The sequence below is a fragment of the Sander vitreus genome, chromosome 2 (assembly GCF_031162955.1).
Source record: "Sander vitreus isolate 19-12246 chromosome 2, sanVit1, whole genome shotgun sequence".
In the NCBI taxonomy this organism is placed as follows: Eukaryota; Metazoa; Chordata; class Actinopteri; order Perciformes; family Percidae; genus Sander; species Sander vitreus.
Window position 1 is genome coordinate 8356722 of NC_135856.1, and position 23354 is coordinate 8380075.

Below are 23354 nucleotides of genomic sequence, written 5' to 3' on the forward strand. Positions count from 1 at the left end.
CTGAGTTTCTAATCGAGCTGGTACACAGACAGAAAGTGGTGGAGACGACTTTTACCAGGGGTCATCAAGAAAACACCCACTCAAATGAAAGCACTCTCACAACAGAGTCTGCACAGATTCAGAGTGAAAAAGAAGGCTCTGTGTGGAGAAATCAACAAATGCATAGTGACACAGTGACATATATATGAAAAGACAAAGAGAAATCTGAGCACATACACTCACACACCATGCCTGCCAGCAGTACCACCTTCAATACAGATAAAGCAGCTTATAAAACCAAGCACCAATGCATCAATATGCAGCTCAACTACCAGCCAGCTCTTCTGTAACAAAAGACCCAAATATTTATATATATATATATATATATATATATATATATATATATATATATATATATATATTTAAAAACACATTGAAACCATGCTTGCATGAGGACAGCCCTGTCATCATGCACACTGCAAGAGATATGTGTCAGACAGACACACATGCACCCTCACATTCTCTCTCTCTCTCTCTCTCTCTCTCACACACACACACACACACACACACACACACACAGTCAGGCCATAGCATGTAAGAATAAAAACACACTCACCTTGATCGCCTCAAGATCAATGGCAAGATGGGCTGGGCCTCGTCTTGCTTTCACTCGTCTCCTTCCCCTTGTCTCGTCCCCGCTCCCTCCGTCTCTCTGCAGACTAGCAGTGTGTCACCACGGCGAGAGAAAAAAAAACACTTGGCGTCTTCATGAATATCCGTGGCTTCACCAGCCTCCCTCCCTCCCTGCCTCTCCTCTCCCTCTCCCCTGCCACAGTGGTCTCCCCCAGCCCCTCACCACCACCACCACCACCACAGCCTCCGTGGAGAAGCCCATCTCCCCTCCCCTCCCCTCCTCCAGCACAGTGTGTCCATTAATCCCATACAACAGCCTCCGCTCCTCCTCTCTTCATTGGTACCCATGCCTTTTTTTGTATCCTGGCAATGCCTTTTCTTCTCTCTAAATAGCAGCCACACGCCGATTCTCTGCTTCAATAGTCAGGCGTCATTTCTCTCCATTATACACACACACAGCAGATTTTTATTGGAACACACAGCTCAAATCACAATAAAGGATTCATGCATCCTGTTACTCACTCTCCCTTTTTCCTCCCATGTCATTTTACAGTCATTGTAAGACATGCAGTACATGTATTCATTGTAAACCCTAAAACAGGAATCATGCTTCTCTTTTTTGTTTTATCTTAAACCATTTGGAATAAATGTGTACATTGACACTGAGCCTACCAAAGCTAGAAAGCAACAAGCGTTTTGTGTTTAGACAACACTTGAATGAATTTACTTACTATTTATTAGAAACAAGACAGCAAGGCCAGAACTAATGGTTATTTGCATTATTGTTTATCAGCTGATTATTTTCTCATTTAAGTGATTCCTTGTTTGGTCTATAACGTGTCAGAAAGTAGGGAAGAATGCCCACTATAGGTTCCCACGGTCCAAGAATGCCTTGTATTGTCGGACACACAGCCCCAACCCCAAATATACTCAGTTTACTGTAATGTAAGCCAACCAAAGGTAGCACATTCTCACATTTGAGAAGCTGGAACCAGAGAAGATTTCACATTTTTGCTTGAAAGGGAACTAAAGCGATAAACCAATCATTATAGTGATAATAACAGTTGCAGATTACTTTTCAGTCCATCGACTGAGCTTGTAATTGTTTCTCTACAGACGCTGTGATAACACAAAATGTCACTAAAACAGCCTCTGATGATCCCAGTTAACATGCAGAAACTAAACCTGTGCTCACTTTTACCTGTTCAATGCTTTTTCAAAATTATTAGAACAGTCACACATCAAGAGAGGACCAGACTGTGACAATAACCACACATTTATATAAACCTACAAAGAAACACACCCAAACAGTTCTGCAGGAAGCTGCAATTATGTTTCTCTCCCATCAGCTTTTATTTAGATTTACTTAGATTTGATTTATGCCCCAGGCCTGCACTGATTGTTTTCTATTTACAAAAGTGACTGCATAAAGAAGCTTTGCTTCAAAAAATCCTGTACAGACCACTAAATCAAACCCACCAATTAATTATGAAGGAAAGATAGGGGGAGAGAGAGAGAGAGAGAGAGAGAGAGAGAGAGAGAGAAAGGGAGAACGACACAGCAATTAATTATGCAAGTGAGAGAGATGGAGAGAGAAGTATAGCAGAAAATGAGTCAGGATTCACGGCAATAAGTGGAAAAGTTGATAAATAAACACAAACTGTTTGTGAACGACAACAAAATGCCTGGTTTATTGTACAAGTTCTAGAACAACTTAAACTTCACAACTCCAAACATAAATATTAAAAACATATTGCTTGTAAAAAACCTTGACAAGTACACACAAAAGCTACGACATATTGTAACAACTCTTACATTACAAAGCAGCAACCATAACGTAGATACAAACTAAACTACTCGGACTTGCGCTCGGTTGGACGGGCTCATCAATTTTAGAGTTGAGACGATTCCTCCACCAACTGATTGTACTGATTGAACAATTGTACTATGATATTCGATTAAATTGTTTTGTCATTTTTCATGCAGAAATGTCAAACATTCTCTATTTCAAACAATTTGCTCTTTTTCTCTGTTTTATATCACAAAATTCCCAAGACTAGTAGCCTAAGCAATTAATCAAGAAAATAAGCGACGGATTAATCAATGATGAAAATGATCATTAGTTGCAAGTTGAAATGCAAATTTGCAAAGCTAGGTTGTGCTTTGTAATTCTAATTAAATCTAAGAAACTTGACAGGTTTACTCTGAGATGTCTGGAGTTCCTACAACAGCCGGATCAATACTGGATTTTTGAGGTTGATACCAATATAGGTATTTGAGTTACAAAAACCTGATAACATATATCGGCTGATATTTACATGAACATAAAAGGTTTTCTTAAAGATCTTAAACATTTATTAACTACAAGTTCTCGTTACTTATTGGCTGACATACAGGAAGCTATCTCTCTATCTACAATAAGCAAATATTGGCTGATATATCTGCCCTGTCAGTTTATCAGCCTACCAGTAGTTCCTACCATCACAAGGATAGACACTCAAAACAACAACAAGAAATACCATAGGTCACTTTCTAGTTGAATCAACCCCTTTGAATGTCTCAATAAAAAAACAAACTTGGAAACATCGAAGTTCCCAAATGGTAGTCACAACTGTAATTTTCAGAATTCATTGGACTGGACACAAACTAGAGCCTAACAATTTGAATGTTGAGGACACTTTGTTTTGGAGTTCTCTATTCAATTTAATTCAGGTGGTCTTAAAATTTACCAATCACAAAAAATGATAAGGTGTTCACCATATATACAGGCTTCTGATGTAGTTTACAGGCTGTCTGTCCCCAAACAGACTTGAGATGGCACTGTTGACTGCAGTAGGGCAACAGATGCAGGCAGATTGTTTAGTCTGTAAATGGCAGGTGCCTGTAATGGCATGCTAAACATTTTCTTCAAGAAGAATGTTGGATATATACAGTATAACATTACTTGCACACTGTTGCACAAAAATTCATTGTTAAACATTGGAATGTTCTCCGTTCTCTTATTCTAATCTTCTTCCTCATCCTCTTCGTTTTCATCGTCACTCTCTCCTGATTCAGGGACCCACAGTCCAGAGGCAATACACCTCCTGAGGTGGTATTTTCCTTCCTGTAGAGAGAAAACACAGTGACACCAGTTCAAGACACAGAATCAATAATATGAACAAACTTATGTTGTGCCGATCAAAAACACCCTCTGGCCTGTTGTCCTCGGGTCAAATTTGACCCCTTTTTCGAAGTTTTTATATCAGATATATATGGGTTTCTTTCAACCAAATTTCCCCAAAAATAACATGCAACACTAAAATTGATGATCACTACTTTCATAGTCTACCCGGGTCAAAATCTGTGATAATACATAAACATATGTTCCTTTGATCTTAACTTTTAGTCAAAATAAAAATAATAAGTGTAAGTGTAAAACGAGTGGTATTAAGTTGGAATCAAGTTGGCTAAGAAGATGTAAGACAGACCTGGGGGAGACTTTACAGGCTACTTTATAATTTATAAACAGGCAAACCAAACCAGGTCAATTTTGGTCGATGGGAAGACAATACAAGGTTTATGTTTTTTATTGACTGGAAGTTAGCATTTTGGGCCGAGGCTCAGTTACAAACACACTCACCTCCAGGTCCAGTTTGCGGATAGCTTCCTGCAGCATCTGAATGTTCTTCTCATCAAAGCTCTTCTGCATGTCCTATAATACAAAAGAAAAAATGTCTAGCATGGCCCAAGAAACATACTGTACTGAACTGACCACTGCCAATTGATGTCTCAGCACTAAAATTGAGTGAGTTTAGTAGAGAAAATACTTTCATAGTCAAGTTTAAAAATGATTACTCTTGCGTACACCCTGCATTCATAACTTTTCGTCAATTTTCTTTTTACAATTGTATTGACTTTGGAACTAATTTAACTTTATTAAACTCCTAATGTCACAAGGAAGGAGCTGAAAAATGATGTTATGTTTAATCTCAAGGGAAGTAGATAATGCTATTTACCTTGCACACAGAGAGCTCATGCCTGACTGCTGGAGTCCATTCTGCTCAGCTGTGTATTGACTTCTCTGATTATCCAAATGGCAACACGGTTCATATCAATGGACTGCGCAAACACTACAAACAGGTTTTAAAATCTGTGGAAAAAAATGCAGTCTCTCGCAATGACTACACTGCTGTCAAAGTAAAAAGATCTTTATAAATAGCTCATGTCAGAAGCCATTAACAGGATGTGAACTCTATGTGGAGGGAAAGCAAATGTTACAACAGAATATAAAACAAAAATTAAAGCAAATGTAGAAAAAATAAATATGACATGAATGTCAATATCTTCCTTCTCAAAGAACCACATACTTTTTCATTATGCACACTATTAAACAATACTGTAAACAAAGTCAACTTTATAAACTCAGCAAAAAAAGAAACGTCCCTTTTTCAGGACAGGTATTTTAAAGATACTTTTGTAAAAATCTAAATAACTTTAGAGACCTTCATTGTAAAGGGTTTAAACAATGTTTTCCCTGCTTGTTCAATGAACCATAAACAATTAATGAACATGCACCTATTGAACGGTCGAAAAGGCAATAACAGCTTGCAGGCGGTAGGCAATTAAGGTCACAGTTATAAGAAAATGAGGAAAGTAAAGAGACCTTTCTAGTGACTCTGAAAAACACCAAAAGAAAGACCAGGGTCCCTGCTAATCTGCGTGATTGTGCCTTAGGCATGGTGCAAGGAGGCATGAGGACAGCAGATGTGGCCAGGGCAATGCATTGCAATGTCTCTACTGTGCGACGCCTAAGACAGAGCTACAGGGAGACAGGAAGGACAGCGGATCGTCCTGGCACAGGCAGACCACATGTAACAACACCTGCATAGGATCGGTACATCCGAATATCACACCTGCGGGACAGGTACAGGATGGCAAAAACAACCGCAAGAACTGGCCAGTCTGGTGCAGTACATGAGGAGGAGATGCACTGCAGTACTTGATGCAGCTGGTGGCCACACCAGATACTGAGGGCTACTTTTAATTTTGACCCCCCCCCCCTTTGTTCAGGGACACATTATTCCATTTATGTTAGTCACATTTCTGTGAAAATTGTTCAGTTTATGTCTTAGTTGGTAAATCTTTTAATGTTCATACAAATATTTGCATATGTTAAGTTTGCTTAAAATATAAAAGCAGTTGAAAGTGACAGGACGTTTCTTTTTTTTTTCCTGGAGTATATGTTTCTCCCTTATACTCAAGAATTTAAAAAACTAAGGATCCTTACTATAAGTGTACGAGGCCCAAAAGCCAAAAATGGCGTACGCCAAAAAAAAGTCAGATTTATAAAACCGTGTGTATGCACACTTGTAAGCAATGTTCCCTTTATAAATCACAGATTACCCACAAGTGTGTGTACGTGAATCAGCCTCTTATCCCGCCCTGTACACGCCCATTTTTAACCATAACAAGTCAATGCAAAGCACCTCGTGAATGCTGATCAGTATGTTAATGACCCTGGCAGTTGTTCTTTACGCCGAATCATGACGACTGGCGGGGAAAAAGCAAAAAACTTCTCGGACGTTCAGGAATTGCTGCAAATTGAATTATAATTTCGGCCTGTTCTCGCAGTGTAGGGAAACCTGATCTATAGATGAATGGGTGGATGGATGGGGTGGACCGGTTCCGGCGCGTTGCCCTCTCTACTGGACCCAATTCAGTACATAGATCCAAGAGCTCAGCTTTAGGGAATTTAAATCGGCAGTTCCAGTCATCGTCATGGTCCCTGAAGTCTCTCTTTCTCCTGATTCTTCCATTAGCGTAGTCCTCCTGCAGGGCCAGCAGTGCCATCATGCAGCATTACGCCGCAGTCACCGCAGTATTTATATGTTTACAACAATTAGAGTGATTGATAACACCTTGTCAAAATCACAGGATTAACTAGTGGTACCCCCCCCCCCCCCACCCCGAGATACAATTAGCAGACGAAAGAAAGTCTAACGCACTTTTCTTCATGCAGGGTTTGTCATGAACAGTATTAAAATCCGGACCGATAACGAGGACATTAAGGGTAACAATTGCGCGAGAGCTTAACGGCTGTATTTCCAGACTTTGACATTTGATGATATATGCACAGTATTAAAGACAGATACTTAGTTATTTACACTGTGTTCTGCCGTTATCTAATGGTAGGGTATTTGATGCTATCCTGTACTCCATGCAGTCGGGCCATCTCCTCCTCCTGCGCTCCTAGCAGACAATGTGACGGTGAGACAGCGCCGATTAAACATTAAGAACAAATTTTTATTTAACATTTGAGTTGGAGGTGTTTATGGAACAATTATCACTCAGTACAAAATAACACTGCTGGATTTAATCTTCATGGTAACGTGGATGATATGGAGTGAAAGAATGTGCGTGAGCCATCAATACTTGAAAATATTACGAGAAATCATTATTCTGCAGTCTGACTTCAGTTCTGCAGTCTGACTTCAGTTCTGCAGTCTGACTTCAGTTCACCACCTCACCATCTGCGTCGCCAATTCCTATTTTGTCTCCAAAATGTGCGTACGCATGGGTCAGAGTTTGCGTGGAGGACCGCACATTCTCCCATCAAGTTTGTTTTATAAATCAAAACCTTTGCGTGGGAAGTGGCGTACGCACATTTTCAGTCCTGTTTTGTGCGTACGCCACGTTTATAAATGAGACCCCTGATGTTTTCCAATGTAGCCCCAGGAGATGTAGAGCAGGCCAAACAACCACTTTTTAGTTGCAGTGTAAGGTTATATCAAATATCGCTGACGTATATTTATAGTGAACATGAGTGTGGAAACCTCCTGTTTTCTAAACAGACTTATTTGGAACTTACCAACCAGGATTTATTGTTTGTCCCACCATGTTACCTACTTTTTCAATTATTTATTTTACATTTCACTCCATAGTTCCACATGTAAACAGTGCTGACCACTGTGGCTAACTTCTCAGCACTTCCTGTATGAATGTGTGTGTGAAGCATTATTATGGAACCCACGCAACTTCTAAGCAAGACCCGCCCTTCAGTAGCATTCACACGCATTCTATTGGCCAGGCGTCCATGCTTACGCAAGGTAAAGGAACCCGATTTGTTCAGGTCCTATCCCCTGACTAGTCGGCTATCCTAACCATAATCAGGCAAGGTCAATGACTAACCCCAACCAATCGGGCTGCTTCGTAGGGCGGGACTTGCCGAGAAGTTGCGTGGGATCCATAATAACGCTTTTGTGAATGGTTTACCTTTGGCAGTGATTCATAGACCTCTACAGGGTCTAAACCACCTGGGCCCAGTCTCTTCTGCCTCTCTTCTTCCTCTAGCTCCTTCACAGCGCTCGCCATACGCATCTGCGCACAGCTGCGGATCCTCTCCTTCAGCAGCTCCAGCTCACGGTCAAACTCGTCTAGGTACGGCTTGTCCGCAGTCTGAAATGGACACAAACACACTTAAATGGCCAACTTCCCACACATACTACAACAAAGTGGAAAGTGACCACACAGACAAAAACGCAGGAGAGCACGTTTTGGTAACTACAGACCTGGATCTTTGAAAAGAATTGTCTGAAGCAGCCTCTTGCGTCGACCTTAAGCGTCCGAGCCAAATCCAAGATGAACTGCATGACGATGGCCTGGTGGGCCACCTGCTCCATCAGTGCATGTTTCTACAAGTACATGGAGAATTAACAAGGCTCTACCTGGCTGATTTAGGTGTTGCCTTTATTACCCAGAACATGCATACATACTTTTCTCACAGCACTCACCTCATCTATCTCAAAGTCAATACAAATGACAACAAGGCAATTAGCCGTCTCTTCACAGACCAGATGTGGGTTGTCTGACAGATACTTCTGACTGTCACCCCAGCGCCGCAACATACCTGGTGCAAACACAAACACGTCCATCATAATTCAAATCGAGCTCCAGAGGTTGTGTTTTCGACACAGGAAGTCAAATGTGTTCTGCGTTGTTTGGTGACTAATAGTAAAGTGAACATGCCGTGTACCCTGTTCAACAATGGCAATTTTTTGGTGATAATTGACAATTCATGCCCATACTAGGAATTAAAAGTCAGGATATGAGTTCTGCTGCTTTGATTTTGACCTTTTCCAATCTCTTTTGAGCCCCCCCAACATTATGGAAATGCCTTACTGAATCGTTTAAAAACATCAGCATTCGTCACAATTTATCAAGTCGTAGCCATCAGACTTACAAAGTTATAAATTCCCCATCATACAGTAACACAACCCCGACTTGAAGGCACTATATGCCACAAAAATAGACAACAAATGTGTAACCACTCGAACCCTAAAGTTCCCGCCAATTTATACATTTATCCTTGTACGCAAAATTCTAACTATTGTCTCCCTTATCTAGTATATAGTGCAGCTTTAGTATCCCACAATGCAAAGTACAAAGCAGTTTACAATCTATGCACACTAACCAGGAGCTAACTACCATTATTTATTAAAAACAGGAAAACTTGAATGGTACATCTAACTCTCTATAAAGTAATGTATGAACAGTGAGTGAGTGAAATATTTTGCACACAGCCCATAAGCGGTTTGGTGTCTTTGAAAATCTTGTAACTAGAGATCAAAATAGACAGGTTTATACAACAACATCAAGGATACATTTTAAAGAAAGAGAGACGCTGTGAGGGATCAGGAAGGAAAACACAACAAAGCATACCAAAGTGTTTGATTTCTTTTTTATACTTCTCAGCAAAGGTCTTGTGCTTCTCCACCTTTTCCTCCTCTGTTTCCTCCTTAGTTACAGGCTTGACGTTGAGTACACTCTGGAAAACGAGAGAAAGAAAACCGATGAGCCCCAAGGGGATGATAGACCCTTATAAGAGGAGATGAGCCTCTGTGTTTTACAGTCTGATACATAACATAAAAAACAGATTACCTGGACCAGCGGCATGGAAAGGGATTTAGGTGTGGAACTCTCTGAGGATAAGTGGCAGGACACTTTGGAATGTCTACATGCCTCCTCACTGTGTATGAGACACGGTTTGACGACAAATATTTGATGTCTTAGTTTTCTTATTTGTCATAGTTCCTTGTGTACGTACTTACATACATACAGAACATGAAGACTGTTCTCACCAGCCACTTGCAGCGCAACAGGAAAAAACACCAATCATACAGACATACGTAAGAATTCTCCTCCCCAAGAAACCTCCCCAAGTTCTCTCACACTACACCGCTCCTCCGCTCTCTTCACTGGTTACCAGTTTCTGCCCGCATCCGCTTCAAGACACTAGTACTTGCATACGGGGCCACGAACGGATCAGCCCCAGCATACATCCAGGACATGGTCAAACCCTGTACCCCAACCCGCCCACTTCGCTCTGCATCAGCCAACCTGCTTGCTGCCCCCTCACAGCAAGGGATCCTCGACTGTCCCGACTGTTTGCAGCCTGGCTCCTAAATGGTGGAATGAGCTCCCTATTGACATCAGGATGGCCGAAAACCCGTGCATCTTCCGCCAAAGGCTAAAAACACATCTCTTCTGACTACACCTCGGATACAGAAAATTTTTTTAAAAAAATGGAGTTTGCACCTTCAAGGTTGAACACACTTAATTCGCTTTGGATAAAAGTGTCAGCTAAATGACATGTAATGTAATGCAATGTAATTCATACATAGACTTAAATATATAAGGAGGTTGTATCATTCCTGCCCCTTGAAAAAATAAAATACAAAATGTATAAAGCTCAACTTTGTCTTGGAGTCCTTTTATTGATTTAATTGAAACATTTTCATTTCAATGATAGCACTGTATTGATATTATTTGCCTTTGTTATTATATTCAAGATTATCTGCTATGATAGTGAAGTTTTTTGTCCCCGTCCAATCCTGTTTTTATTTTCATATTCTGTGCTTATGGTTGTTTTTTTTCCTCTTATATAGCGATCTCTGTATTGTATTGTTATTTTTTCATAACCTAAAAAATGCAAAATTAAGTTTGAAAAAAATAAAAACGGAGGAACCCGGAAACAGACAAGTCACACTAAATCTCACAAATCTTGTACCCTTGTTGCCATGCCCTACCTTGCTGAAACCTTCTTTGCTGATAGTGTCAACATCCCAGGGCCGCTTCTTTTCTTCTCGCCGGTATTCTTCGATCATTTTCTCAAAAGACTTTTCATCCTTCTTCAGTTTTCTGACCTCGCCCTTGACATTCTTGATCTCAGCCTCTCTCTCCTCATCCTCCTCTCCTTCGTTCCTTCCTTCTTCCACTTCTTTAAGTCGTCCCTGGGCTTCCTCCAACAGCTTCTTGCATTCTAATAAGTTATTCTCCAGATCTTCCCCTCTCTGCTGAAACTCAGCCATTCTCTCCAGCCGGGTCTGTTGTGGCAGGCCACAGTGGATGCGAGTAAAGAGATAAGTGGAGAAAAATCATACTGGTCATATAATTAGAATATCATGAAAAAGTTGATTTATTTCAGTAATTCCATTCAAAAAGTGAAACTTGTATAATGTATACATTCATTCCACACAGACTGACATATTTCAAGTGTTTCTTTCTTTTAATTTTGATGATTATAACTGACAACTAATAAAAAACCCAAATTCAGTATCTCAGAAAATTTGAATATTGTGACAAGGTTGAATATTGAAGACACCTGGTGCCACACTCTAATCAGCTGATTAACTCAAAACACCTGCAAAGGCCTTTAAATGGTCTCTCAGTCTAGTTCTGTAGGCTACACAATCATGGGGAAGACTGCTGACTTGACAGCTGTCCAAAAGACGACCATTGACACCTTGCACAAGGAGGGCAAGACACAAAAGGTCATTGCTAAAGAGGCTGGCTGTTCACAGAGCTCTGTGTCCAAGCACATTGATAGAGAGGCGAAGGGAAGGAAAAGATGTGGTAGAAAAAAGTGTACAAGCAATAGGGATAACCGCACCCTGGAGAGGATTGTGAAACAAAACCCATTCAAAAATGTGGGGGAGATTCACAAAGAGTGGACTGCAGCTGGAGTCAGTGCTTCAAGAACCACCACACACAGACATAAGCAAGACATGGGTTTCAGCTGTCGCATTCCTTGTGTCAAGCCACTCCTGAACAAGACACAGCGTCAGAAGCGTCTCGCCTGGGCTAAAGACAAAAAGGACTGGACTGCTGCTGAGTGGTCCAAAGTTATGTTCGCTGATGAAAGTACATTTTGCATTTCCTTTGGAAATCAAGGTCCCAGAGTCTGGAGGAAGAGAGGAGAGGCACAGAATCCACGTTGCTTGAAGTCCAGTGTAAAGTTTCCACAGTCAGTGATGGTTTGGGGTGCCATGTCATCTGCTGGTGTTGGTCCGCTGTGTTTTCTGAGGTCCAGGGACAACGCAGCCGTCTACCAGGAAGTTTTAGAGCACTTCATGATTCCTGCTGCTGACCAACTTTATGGAGATACAGATTTCATTTTCCAACAGGACTTGGCACCTGCACAAAGTGCCAAAGCTACCAGTACCTGGTTTAAGGACCATGGTATCCCTGTTCTTAATTTGCCAGCAAACTCGCCTGACCTTAACCCTATAGAAAATCTATGGGGTATTGTGAAGAGGATGATGGGATGCGCCAGACCCAACAATGCAGAAGAGCTGAAGGCCACTATCAGAGCAACCTGGGCTCTCATAACACCTGAGCAGTGCCACAGACTGATCGACTCCATGCCACGACGCATTGCTGCAGTAATTCAGGCAAAAGGAGCCCCAACTAAGTATTGAGTGCTGTACATGCTCATACTTTTCATGTTCATACTTTTCAGTTGGCCAACATTTCTAAAAATCCTTTTTTGTATTGGTCTTAAGTAATATTCTAATTTTCGGAGATACTGAATTTGGGATTTTCATTAGTTGTCAGTTATAATCATCACAATTAAAAGAAATGAACATTTGAAATATATCACTCTGTGTGTGATGAATGAATATAATATAAATTTCACTTTTTGAATGGAATTACTGAAATAAATCAACTTTTTCATGATATTCTAATTATATGACCAGCACCTGTAAAGACACAGATGGTGGGAGTTGAGGAGAGGGTGAAGAGGATTGGTTAGGGAGAAGATGCTAAAAAGTGAAATTAGAAGAAAACTAGAAGACACACATTCAAAACAAACGTGTGCATGACCGAAAGAAAGGAAAAAGTCTGCACATGACAGAGAACTAATTACCTAGAGAAGCCATCTTTTATTTAAAACAAATGAATCAGTGCCTGATGTGGGAAAGAGATCTCAAATATCTCAAAGAGGGTGCTGGAGACTACAAGCCGCTCTAGACCTTTCACTTAACTAGTCACGTGACAGCTTTGCACCAGCTAAGCCTATTATCGACACAGAACCAGAGCCATACAAACTGAGCTTGACCAATGCAGTTAGCAACCATACTACGCTAGTTCCACAATTCATTTTTTAAATTTCGAGCATCTTTCTAACTGATTTTACACAGATAATGACGTCCGTGAGATGCAGTGGAAAGCTCCGGAAAATGCTTCACTTATTTCATAAAATTATTATTTCCGAGATATTTGCTTTACACTGTACCTCAAAACATAACTTTGGACTTTCTGCGCTGCATTTTCTGTTACTGATCAGCCGACATAAATGCCATAACAAAATAGCTGTGATCATTTAAATGTTGTGTTACCATAGACTGTAAAAATAAAAGGTGTTACACAAACTATGTCACCCATCACTGCTACCAATGAGGATTTTGAGCTGTTTACATTACACATACATTTGTCATGGTCACATACTATTTTGTTAGCTGCTGCCAAAAAGGGAGCTTACATAATGTTTAGATTGGGTCACAACTGTTAATAGCTATTACCACAAACATTGTAATGATAGTTAGATATGGTAACAATTTTTGTATAGCTGTGACAGCAACAATAGTGGTAGTCACTATTTGAGCACTTAGCTGTCAATACTGTCAACCCTTCAGTCTTATCTAGTGTTTTCTTTGGCTTTCTCTTAATTTTACACCTTTTAAGTTGTGGGTGGCACATTTAATACCTATTTTCAGATTATGTTTTCTTTGCCTCTTCCATCTCCCTCTTTTTCCATTTCTTATTCCTGTAAAGTTCTTTGCAAATGTGTTTGCTTGCCAATTATTTAGCTGACAGATCCTTTAGCGTCAGAGAATCTGACGGGTCACAGATTTTTGTGTAACACCTGTTGGTCATTCTCTGTGTAAAGACTCCTCTGGTTGTCGGTTACTAGTTAAGTCACTTCTACTGGTAAAACTAACCAGGTATGATAATCCAAACGTCACAGCTACTACAAGTTTCACTGCTGACCCGGTGTCTCATTCTGAACAAGCTCGGCGTGTCGACATACGGATTGGTCACATCTTCATCGTCGGACACGTAGATGTGATCCCAGACGCTGTAGTCGATGCCCGCTCCGGTGCTCATCTTTATGGCTCTTTCTGCCCTCTCCTCTGCGGGTTTTCAGTGTCAGTTACAGAACAGGGAAGCTGCAGCGATGTACAGCTGGGACAAAACACCGATAAGGCGGCAGCAAACAGGACAGAAATTGATAGTTTCCCAATCCTCTTAGCGAGGCAGGCAGCCACACAAGCCGTTGCAGATTTCTAACTGCAGCTCCGCGCAAGCCTGTAATCCAATCAATACACGTCATCAAGAGGCGCGGTTCGGGTCGATAATTTATCATGGATGTATAGGCTATAATAAAAAGTAATTTTGTTTGTTTGTTATGTTTTTAACATTAATCATATGATTTTGCTGACTTGTTACAATAAAATGTAGCTTATCATTTTGTTCCAATGCCTTTATGATTTTAGTAAAGGAAATGATTAGATAGCCTGTGAACCTGAACGGATACTGGGCAGGATGTTTTATTGAGACAACAAGGAACATTCAAATGTTTCCGGACTTCTGCAATTTGCAAGCATGGACTTTTGCCACCACACACATGGATGCACTGGGTAAAGGTTACAGGCCAGGATTTTAAAGGTGTTTCTTTAGGAAGTGTTTATTTTTTGGGCAAGTTATCACACTGTAAATGTAGTGAAAGCTTGCAAAAATGTAAGCTTCAATGTTAAACACATGTCTGTCAGGGACTAGGACATGAAGGATGGACCTGCCATAATTCCACTCTGTCAGAATCAAATGAATGAATGCCTAGCAGGTTTAGATAGAGATGTAGCCTAGATCAACACTGGTTGGATAACCATACTGAGGGAGGGGTTTCATCAGTTATGACAGGGCTACTTTATCAGTACTTTTTTCATGTACGTTTTTTCATTTCCTCATCATTCCTCTCCTGATCTACTCCAAGTTTCTTAGGAAAGGAGAGGTGGGAGGGGAAGAAAAGAGTAGGAGTGAAACATTTCTGGGATGCATTTACTCACTCCACCCTGAAAAGAACCTCTGCAGTGGAATTTCCTGGAAAAGCCTCAGAGATCCAAAAAGCCTTAAGAGGTTGGAGTCAACTAGTTTAGTGTAATAATTTAAGTCTTCTAATTCCATCAGTACTTTGGGGGTTTACTGTACTTGCCATCTTTCACATAGTATGAGGCAACTGTAACTGTAACTGATAACTGTAAATAAACTAAGGCCAGTCTGTGACTTAAATGCTTTAACACAATTATGAAATAAAAAGCCGATAATGTCGTATTTTTTTCAACATACATTGATATTGTGGTGTTTAGACACTGTCTCCATTAAATTACTGTTAATTGACAGTACCTTATTCCATGTATTTGCAAGTACTTTAAATGCCATAAAATATCAATGAAACTTGTATGCATCTCATTGAGCATGAAGAAAGTGTCATTTATTTAAAAAAACAAAATAATAAACATGATAAAACCTTATATTTCCTTATTAAAGTTCCAGTGAGCAGTTCATTATTATACAGTTGCTTGTATACATTCCTCTTTTTCAGTGTCACTAACATCAATACAGCGCACATACACACAAATGTACAAAACAAATACATGCACATTCACAATGCAACTGGAAACAGGAAACTGCTCGGTCTGTGGGTTGAAATGAAGTCAGGCACACACTTTCAGTGAGTTAACACACAACTGTGAAGTTCAATGTGAGCCATTTCACGTACTACTCTTAAGCTTTATACAATATATACAACACATTTCTAAATAAAGTTATGAAGTTCTTTACAGTAACACAACTGAAATACAACAGAGAGAAACAGTAAAACAGCCACACTGGAGGTTTCAGCTAAAATTGGCCAAATAAGCACCACATAATATTATATGATATACCCAGACATTTTCGGGCTTTGGGTCTGCTTTCTGTCCCCAGAGTCAGAAATAAACATGGAGAAGCAGCGTTCAGTTTTTACATATCTGGAACAAACACCCAGAAAAGTACAGTGCGCTGCAATCCTCAGTTCTTTAAATTAAAGGCTGAAGACTTTTTGGTTTGACGCTGCCTTTTATTAAACAAAGTAATTGTTCATTTCTTACACTGCACTGTATCTTTTATTTTATTGTGTTCTATTTTAACTTTTTTATTTTCTATTCTCTTTAATACTTGTTTTAACTGTTCTGAGCTGTATACGTATCTCCTTAATAAGTGTAACACTGTGCTTTACAGTAAATTAAACCTCTGTAAAGCCAGAGAGTTAGTGACTTGTTCCATTCAGTTTAGGTTACACAAGTTGAAACTTGACTTAAACTCCTTTTTTATGATTTGGGGCATTTTATGTCATTAGATAGCTTCAGTAGTGACATGACAGGACATGAGGGAGAGCAAGATGCAAACAGACTATACACATTTCATGCCGTACCGCAGACTTACTCTACAGAGGACACGGCAGAGTGTTTTGTGTGCAAACGGAAAACGTCCTTCAGGTTGTATTGTCCCATCCGACTATGTTTGTAGATAAGTGAGTATCCAACTCCTACACAGATGACAACCAGAACAGCAACTGCTGCAATCACACCTATAATGAGTCCAATGTAGCTTACTGCAGAGAGTGGGGTGAGGGGGATGGGTTAAGAAAAAAAAGGAACAGAGAATATAATACGTCAGACAAATACCAAAACAGTCACAATGAACTTCCTTCCTCACATGTCAGAATCAATCCTCAACTGCTATGAGAATGTAATTGCACACACTTTCCAGTATCTGAAGACCTGACAACACTTCAAACTCACCTTTGACATCCACATTAAACGTCACAGTGGCAGTCCCCACATGGTTGCTGACAGAACAGGTGTACTGCCCTTTATCCGCAGACGTTACAGAGTCGATAGTGAGAACGCTGCCATTGGAGTAGGAATGGATAGGTGATTTCCACGTGTACAAGGGGCTGGGGTTTCCCACAGCCGAGCAGTTCAGTTGTAGAGAGTTTCCTTTTGCGACAGTGATTAGATCTGAATGTGATGACTTTAGTTGAGGCTTATCTGTGTGTGGATTAAGTGAGGAAGAGACACAACATGTCATTACAGTAACATGGGCACGATTTTGAAATTTAAACAGATTTTTCATTGATGTAGATATACAACACAATGTATAAGAGAAGTGGTGGAAAGCACCTAACAGGCTGTTGTACTTCACTTTTTAGGTTCTGTTACAGTGCACTCCAAAACATAGAGGAAAAGATTTCACATTTCCATCCGCTACCTTTATTTACAGGAACGGCTGTTAATAGTTTCTTTGCAGACTGATATTTTATATACAAAACATATGATCATCTTAGGCTACATTCACACTCATATGTTTTTGGTTTGTCACTGTATTAGTAGTGTCGCATTGCCAGACCTTCCTCCACAGTGCGGAGGAGGAGGGTCCGGCTAGTCCACACAGCATTCCGGGCTGTCTCGATTTAACCATGCAGAGATCTAAGAAGCAGTTAACCATAGTCCCCATAAATTGACCGGAGTTTAAAATTCCAACACAAAGAAAGCGGTAGGTGATGGACACCCGGCCAAAAAGATTGACAACTGGCGGAATTTCCAGCGGCACCGGAGCAATCCCGAAAGTGGAACGTCCAACGATATAGACTACTAGAGTTATTGTTACGTTACAAGTCTCACTGGAAGTTAAGGATAACAAGACTAAAAGAGTCTAAGAGTCAGAGAGGCTGTACTGGTAATGGTGCTTTGAGCTAAATGTTATCACCAGTATGCTAACATGCATGTTCGCCATGTTAGTTTAACATGCTAACATTTGCTATAGCCACTAAACACAATGGTCATTAGTTCTGCAAGTAATTAGTCATCACCAAAGTTGTAACATTTCATTCTAAGGGTGAGACAAATGCCAAATTTTAAGGCAATCCATCCAATAGTTTTCACAACAGATTTCACTCAAAACCATAAATATCAACCTCACAGTGGCGTGGGCATGACAGGGCATATCAAAGTCAGGATTCATTTTATGAAATGTTTGTACAAAATTTCAAAGCAATTCATCCAATATTTGTTGAGGTATTTCATTCTGAACCAAAGTAGGGGAGCACATAATTTTTGACACACGTAATATCTGTTTGTTTTTTGCAGCGGAAAAACAAGCTGCTGAACAAGGTGACATCACCTTTAAGTTGATAACGTGTCGGCAATAGCTGTCTATTTATACATCCAACTGATACATAGCAACATTATCCTTTATTTTGAATTGTGTTCGTGTCCAGCTGATGAATGGAAGTCCAATATTCACTCTCCTTTAAGTTCTGTTTTGGTCTCCACAAACTCCTGAGGGAAATATCTGGTACTTTACTAAAAGCTCCATCATGTTCACCAGCTAGGTGCTAACGTTATCTGTCTGCAGTTTGGTGCAGGACAGGTAGCCTAGTGCAGTGGTTCTTAACTTTACTTTTAGTTTTAGCAGCTAGCACCTGGCCTTGTCCAATGTGCTCCAGGCTCTGTGGATTTTTGATGCGTTTGGGACTTGTTCTCTCCCCCTGACCCACCGGAACAGCACCCTTTCTGTATTCCAGGACCTCCTGATTTACAAATGAAGCTCTGAATATAACACATTAAATGTACCAAACTTCGCACAATAATGTAAAAAGCATTCCCCAGTCTAAAATATGTCTTTTTTCTCCCCAACCATCTGATGACCCCCAGAAATTATCTTGCGACCCCCTTGGGTGTCCCGACCACCAGGTTGAGAACCACTGGCCCTGTGTACAGTGGGTTTTTTTTGTTTGTTTTTTGCTTTTTCCTTGAAAACATGCTAATGAAAGCGATGAGACTAAATCCAAACAGAAATGTTGCGGGCACTAAAACAATGAGATCAAAGACACTATAAAGTTCAATAAAGATAAAAGGACCTGCAGAGTCAAGAAGGTTCATACAAGCTAACCCTTTGACATACCAGCAGTCATGCCCATTGCTAATGTAGCCTAAAAATATTGATTAGAGCGGCTTTACATAGCAGATCAAAATGCTTGTAGAGAGTTTCCTTCTGCGACGGTGATTAGATCTGAATGTGATGACTTTAGTTGAGGCTTATCTGTGTGTGGATTAAGTGAGGAAGAGACACAACATGTCATTACAGTAACATGGGCACAATTTTGAAATTTAAACAGATTTTTCATTGATGTAGATATACAATACATTGTACTAGCTAACCCTTTCACACCAGCAGTCATGCCCATTGCTAATATAGCCTAAAAATATTGATTAGAGCGGCTTTACATAGCAGATCAAAATGCTTCTTCCATCACTGTAAAAGTTGCCAACATGACAATGAAGGGTGTCAAAGTGTGTTTATTTTTCTTGTCAGACTCACAGTGCACAGTGGCAGTGATGTTTTCTGACGTCACCACTGGAGGGAGCTGTGGTCCATCAGGTCCCAGTTCTAGCTTTGCTTCACACCAGAACCGGCCTCCATCATCTTCTTTACTGGGTGTGATGTTTAAAGAGAAGATCTCAGTCACTGGTTTCTTCTCTGTGTTGTTGGACTGCAGTTGACCCAGCGCTGTCTGTCCTTTGTAGAACGTCACAATGAGGTGGTCAACAGGAGCAACGTTCTGTACTGTACACTGCAGAGTGTACTGATGCCCCTCCAACATCGGCCCAGTGTGATTAACAAAGCTGATGGACACACTGTCTGGAGGCTCTGTGGAGGCAAACAGAGAGACATGCAGGCACACATTCAATAACCACATGATCTCATCACATCATCACTTACATTGTTTTTTGGGGTTTACTTACGGTACACAGTTACATTCAGGGTGCTACAACACTGGTAAGCAGCATTGCTGTAATAGCAAATGGGAGATGGCTGCCATTCAGTCAGTCTTTTAACCGTCCATAAAATTGTGGTTCCGTTTATTGATGTGTCTCCAACATTTTTCTCCAGATCAGATTTGGTGCCGTTAACGAGGCAAGCATGCTGACATACAGAGCAGCTGGCAGAGGTTGGGTCACCATGCTTCACTACCAGTCTGGTTGGAGTGAACACAGGTTTATCTACACAGGTTTGATCTGTAACACAAAAAAGGTTGTGATTTTAAACAGCTTATTGTAAAACTAGCAATCAGATACATACATTATTTATTTAATGTATTTAAATTGTTCTTATATAGAATGCCTATCTCTACTTTATTACTGGTATGGTATGTTGCCAGGCAACCTAAAATGGTCTGAAAACACAACATCAGCCATTGTCCAGCTTTAATGTTATTTGGCATATACTCACAATTTTGTAAGTAGCCTAGTTATGCTTTTCTAATCATTAGATTTGCATTTCTACATTTATAGTCAATCACAGAATATATCTAGTAGCCTTGTCCGTGGTCTGCCGGTTATTCTCCTGTGATTACAATAGTCCAAACCGTTTTTTAAGATACTGTCCCAGTTTGACTTTGTGAACTGACTGTAGTCTAGCAGTGGATGGGTAAATATAGCCTAGTAATTTGGCATGGCCATACAGTAATTATGACAGTAGCCTGTTGTCACAGCAGGCAAGTTGTACAACGTTTGTTAGTATACTATTCAGAATGTGAGAAACGAGAGATAAATGGTTTGTACATGTCTAGCTACGTGAACTAACACCATACGACCATATGGCTACTGCCTAAACAATAGGGAAAGAAAACCAACAAGTTATTGAAAACACGAATAACGGCTAACCTATATCTAGGCATACATGATAAAGACGATTTATTCATTGAAGCAATAATACGATAACGTTTTTCAACACTAAGCTGTATTTGATGGCACGTCGATGTTTAATCGCCCCATAATGATAAAAACGTAGGGAGGCAGATAAACCGCTATCAGACCGCAACGGATACGGAGAGCTTACCACAACTGGTCACATGGAAGTCCCGCAGAAAGGTCATCAAAGAAACAACCAAAAATATGTCAGAGAAAAACATTATTTTCAGTATCCTGGGTCTTGTAAGCAAACGAGATGTGATAAAGCTACGGCTGAGCCCAAAGTCAAAAGAGTGCGAATGATATTGAAAGTAAAAGTCCACTCCCTTATTAGTTCCCCCCAAGAGAGCGTCATGAAAATACAAATGAAATTGAAACTATCAGGCAGGATTTCCGAAGCATTTTGGGGAAATTCTGGTAGACGTAATGACTGATGGCCTACTCATCATGACCCTGATAAACTCAAACTGATTCAGCCTGAAAGCCAGCCCCCTGACCAAATGAACTAAAGATACCAATGTATGGCTAGACTACACATAAACAGACATATCTATAGTATAGGTATAGGCCACACAGTTTAGGTAGGCCCTCTTTTTTTGGTTAAGGAATTTTAATGGGACGGAAGCAGACTTCTCTTATCTCCTTCCTGAAAGCCCTCTCCTTTAAAAGTCATGCTCAGAAATCTCACACACACACACACACACACACACACACACACACACACACACACACACACACACACACATATGGTTATTTCTAGTTTCTTCTGCCCCCCTCCCCCACTACTTGTAGCCAGAGGAAGTCAGGACTCCATATCAGAGAGGCAGGTGTTAGAATAAAAACAGAGCCACACAACTTGAACAGAAGACAATCATGGAACTGGGGTAGGCCTATGCTGCATGTCAGTGACAAACCCTTACCAGAACCACTTTCTAACTAACCACTCTTTATAAAGGGTCAATAGGCTACATCATTTACTTAGGCTTTTTTAGGTCAGTTATAAGCTAATAACAGCTAATGACGTTACTTCCCAAAATGTTGAACTGTTCCTCCACAGTCGGAGCACTAATTTCTAACAGTCCTACGGTGTTAAAAAATAATAATAAAAAAAACACATTAGTGCACGAACACATAAATACGACAGAAACAGAGCAATAGCTCCAACGATAAAAAAAAAATAATAAAAATAACGTGACTTTACTTCATATTGTAAATGATCTCTGATCTGAATAAAGTGGCAGACTGTACCTCAGCTGTTTACCAGGTTCAACAGGCAGTTGCTATACAAAACTCAATGACTAACCTCAAAGTCTGTTGTTTTTCACAACTCTTTGACCTTATAAGCTTGTCTCTGCATGTTCTTTAAGAACATGTTCTTTAGATAAAGGGTGTATTCCAGTTAACAGTAATGACATAGTTGGAGCAGCAGGAGACGGTGTGCAATAAACAGTTTGACACTTAATATAAACAGAGACAGGTTATAAGGGAGTTAAGCATATACACAGGTCCTGGCTCACGTGAGCCAGGACCTGTGTATATGCTTAACTCCGTTATCTCCTCTGGATTCATGTGAATTACCACTCTCTGTTTAATGCCAGTGCTAAATTTACCTAATGAACCATTTGTTCTTATCTTTACATATTTTCTACATTGGCAGAGTAGCCTTTCCGTTTAATCTTTATTGAAATTAAAGTAACAGCTTCGATGTAATTGATTTTCAATTTAGGACTCAGGTCAAAATAAGTGTTTATAGATGTCTTTAGATATAAATTACACTCAGAAATGAGCAATGCAGGAGAAACGCAGCAGCACAGGTATCGATCCACAAGAATTAGAAGAGAGCGACTAGGCAAGGTGTGATTTTTGTTTTCTTGTATTTTGGTTTGTTTTGTTTTCCTCAAGATCGCAGAGGGTGGGGGGGTGGGTGAGGATTTTGGTTCCTGTTCGATTGTATTTGTTTGTTCTGTATGTTGTGTGTTCAAAAATATAAAAATAATACAAAAAATGATGAAAAAAGAATGAGTAATGCACTTGAGCTTTATGTCCACATCACGCCATTCCCCTATTGTGAAATATATACTCTTTTTATTCTACGTATTTTTAGAATAGGTTTTCCAGTTCTGTAAAGTGAAGTGAAACACAGAAGTAAATGTAGTGCAGCTGAAGTTTATTAAAAGGAAGTTGACCTTCGTTGACATTTAAGTCCTAAAGGGGGGGATTTCATGGTAAGGGTTACAAAACTTCACTTGTTGATTTAAAGAAGGCCTGAGGGCAGAAACGTCATCAGAATAAATAGAGCTATGCATATGGAGCCAGAGTGTGTTATACATTTTTCTTCATTTCAAGTCCACCTCACTACAACCCTTGGTGTGCGTTATTTTTCTGTATTACTAAACTTCCCCATCTGAACTGGACAGAGAAGCAGCCCGATCTTCAGACGAACCAACCTCAGAAGCCTACTGTCATCCACTGAGGTCATGTTTAGTCAGAAGTGTTGCATCTTCTAAAACTCTTACACAAAATCCGAATGATGACATTATGGGAATATACGACTGTTTTTTACTGTCTCAGCGTCACTAGGGGCTGTTTCTGCAACCAAAACTTCTCTCCCTGACAGCATTTTAC

The 23354-nt window shown here is 40.2% G+C and overlaps 2 protein-coding genes across 4 annotated transcripts; both read right to left on the reverse strand.

Moving 5' to 3' along the window:
• Positions 1–3417: 3417 nt before the first annotated feature.
• On the reverse strand, positions 3418–14240 carry LOC144534076 (hsp90 co-chaperone Cdc37-like). Of its 3 annotated transcripts, none has more exons than XM_078275755.1 (8): positions 13924–14240; positions 10680–10976; positions 9313–9418; positions 8385–8500; positions 8163–8285; positions 7867–8049; positions 4235–4306; positions 3418–3718 (listed from the first exon to the last, which is right to left on the reverse strand). In XM_078275755.1, exons 1-8 carry the CDS (start codon positions 14038–14040, stop codon positions 3617–3619), a joined length of 1116 nt encoding a protein of 371 aa, XP_078131881.1. In that variant the 5' UTR covers positions 14041–14240; the 3' UTR covers positions 3418–3616. The 3 variants fall into 3 exon arrangements, with proteins under 3 accessions (XP_078131881.1, XP_078131901.1, XP_078131891.1); XM_078275775.1 differs by having other exon boundaries at positions 13875–14017; XM_078275765.1 differs by having other exon boundaries at positions 13640–14017.
• Positions 14241–15402: 1162 nt separating this feature from the next.
• Positions 15403–21188, reverse strand: LOC144534088 (cell adhesion molecule 4-like). The gene is made up of 5 exons (XM_078275787.1): positions 20878–21188; positions 19782–20054; positions 19357–19686; positions 16776–17024; positions 15403–16585 (listed from the first exon to the last, which is right to left on the reverse strand). The coding sequence occupies exons 1-5, from the start codon at positions 20948–20950 to the stop codon at positions 16413–16415; spliced, it is 1098 nt and encodes a 365-aa protein (XP_078131913.1). The 5' UTR covers positions 20951–21188; the 3' UTR covers positions 15403–16412.
• Between the last annotated feature and the right edge of the window lie 2166 nt (positions 21189–23354).

Excerpts from the sequence above, each read along its gene's own strand:
- LOC144534076 (XM_078275755.1), bottom strand. The coding sequence starts at position 14,040 with ATGAGCACCGGAGCGGGCATCGACTACAGCGTCTGGGATCACATCTAC. Across the intron at positions 10,977-13,923 it reads TGTTCAGAATGAGACACCGG|ACCCGGCTGGAGAGAATGGC; the intron begins GTCAGCAGTGAA and ends CTGCCACAACAG. Across the intron at positions 8,286-8,384 it reads TTGACTTTGAGATAGATGAG|AAACATGCACTGATGGAGCA; the intron begins GTGAGTGCTGTG and ends ATGTACTTGTAG.
- LOC144534088 (XM_078275787.1), bottom strand. The coding sequence starts at position 20,950 with ATGTTTTTCTCTGACATATTTTTGGTTGTTTCTTTGATGACCTTTCTG. Across the intron at positions 20,055-20,877 it reads CTTCCATGTGACCAGTTGTG|ATCAAACCTGTGTAGATAAA; the intron begins GTAAGCTCTCCG and ends TTTGTGTTACAG. Across the intron at positions 19,687-19,781 it reads CCTGAATGTAACTGTGTACC|AGCCTCCAGACAGTGTGTCC; the intron begins GTAAGTAAACCC and ends TTGCCTCCACAG.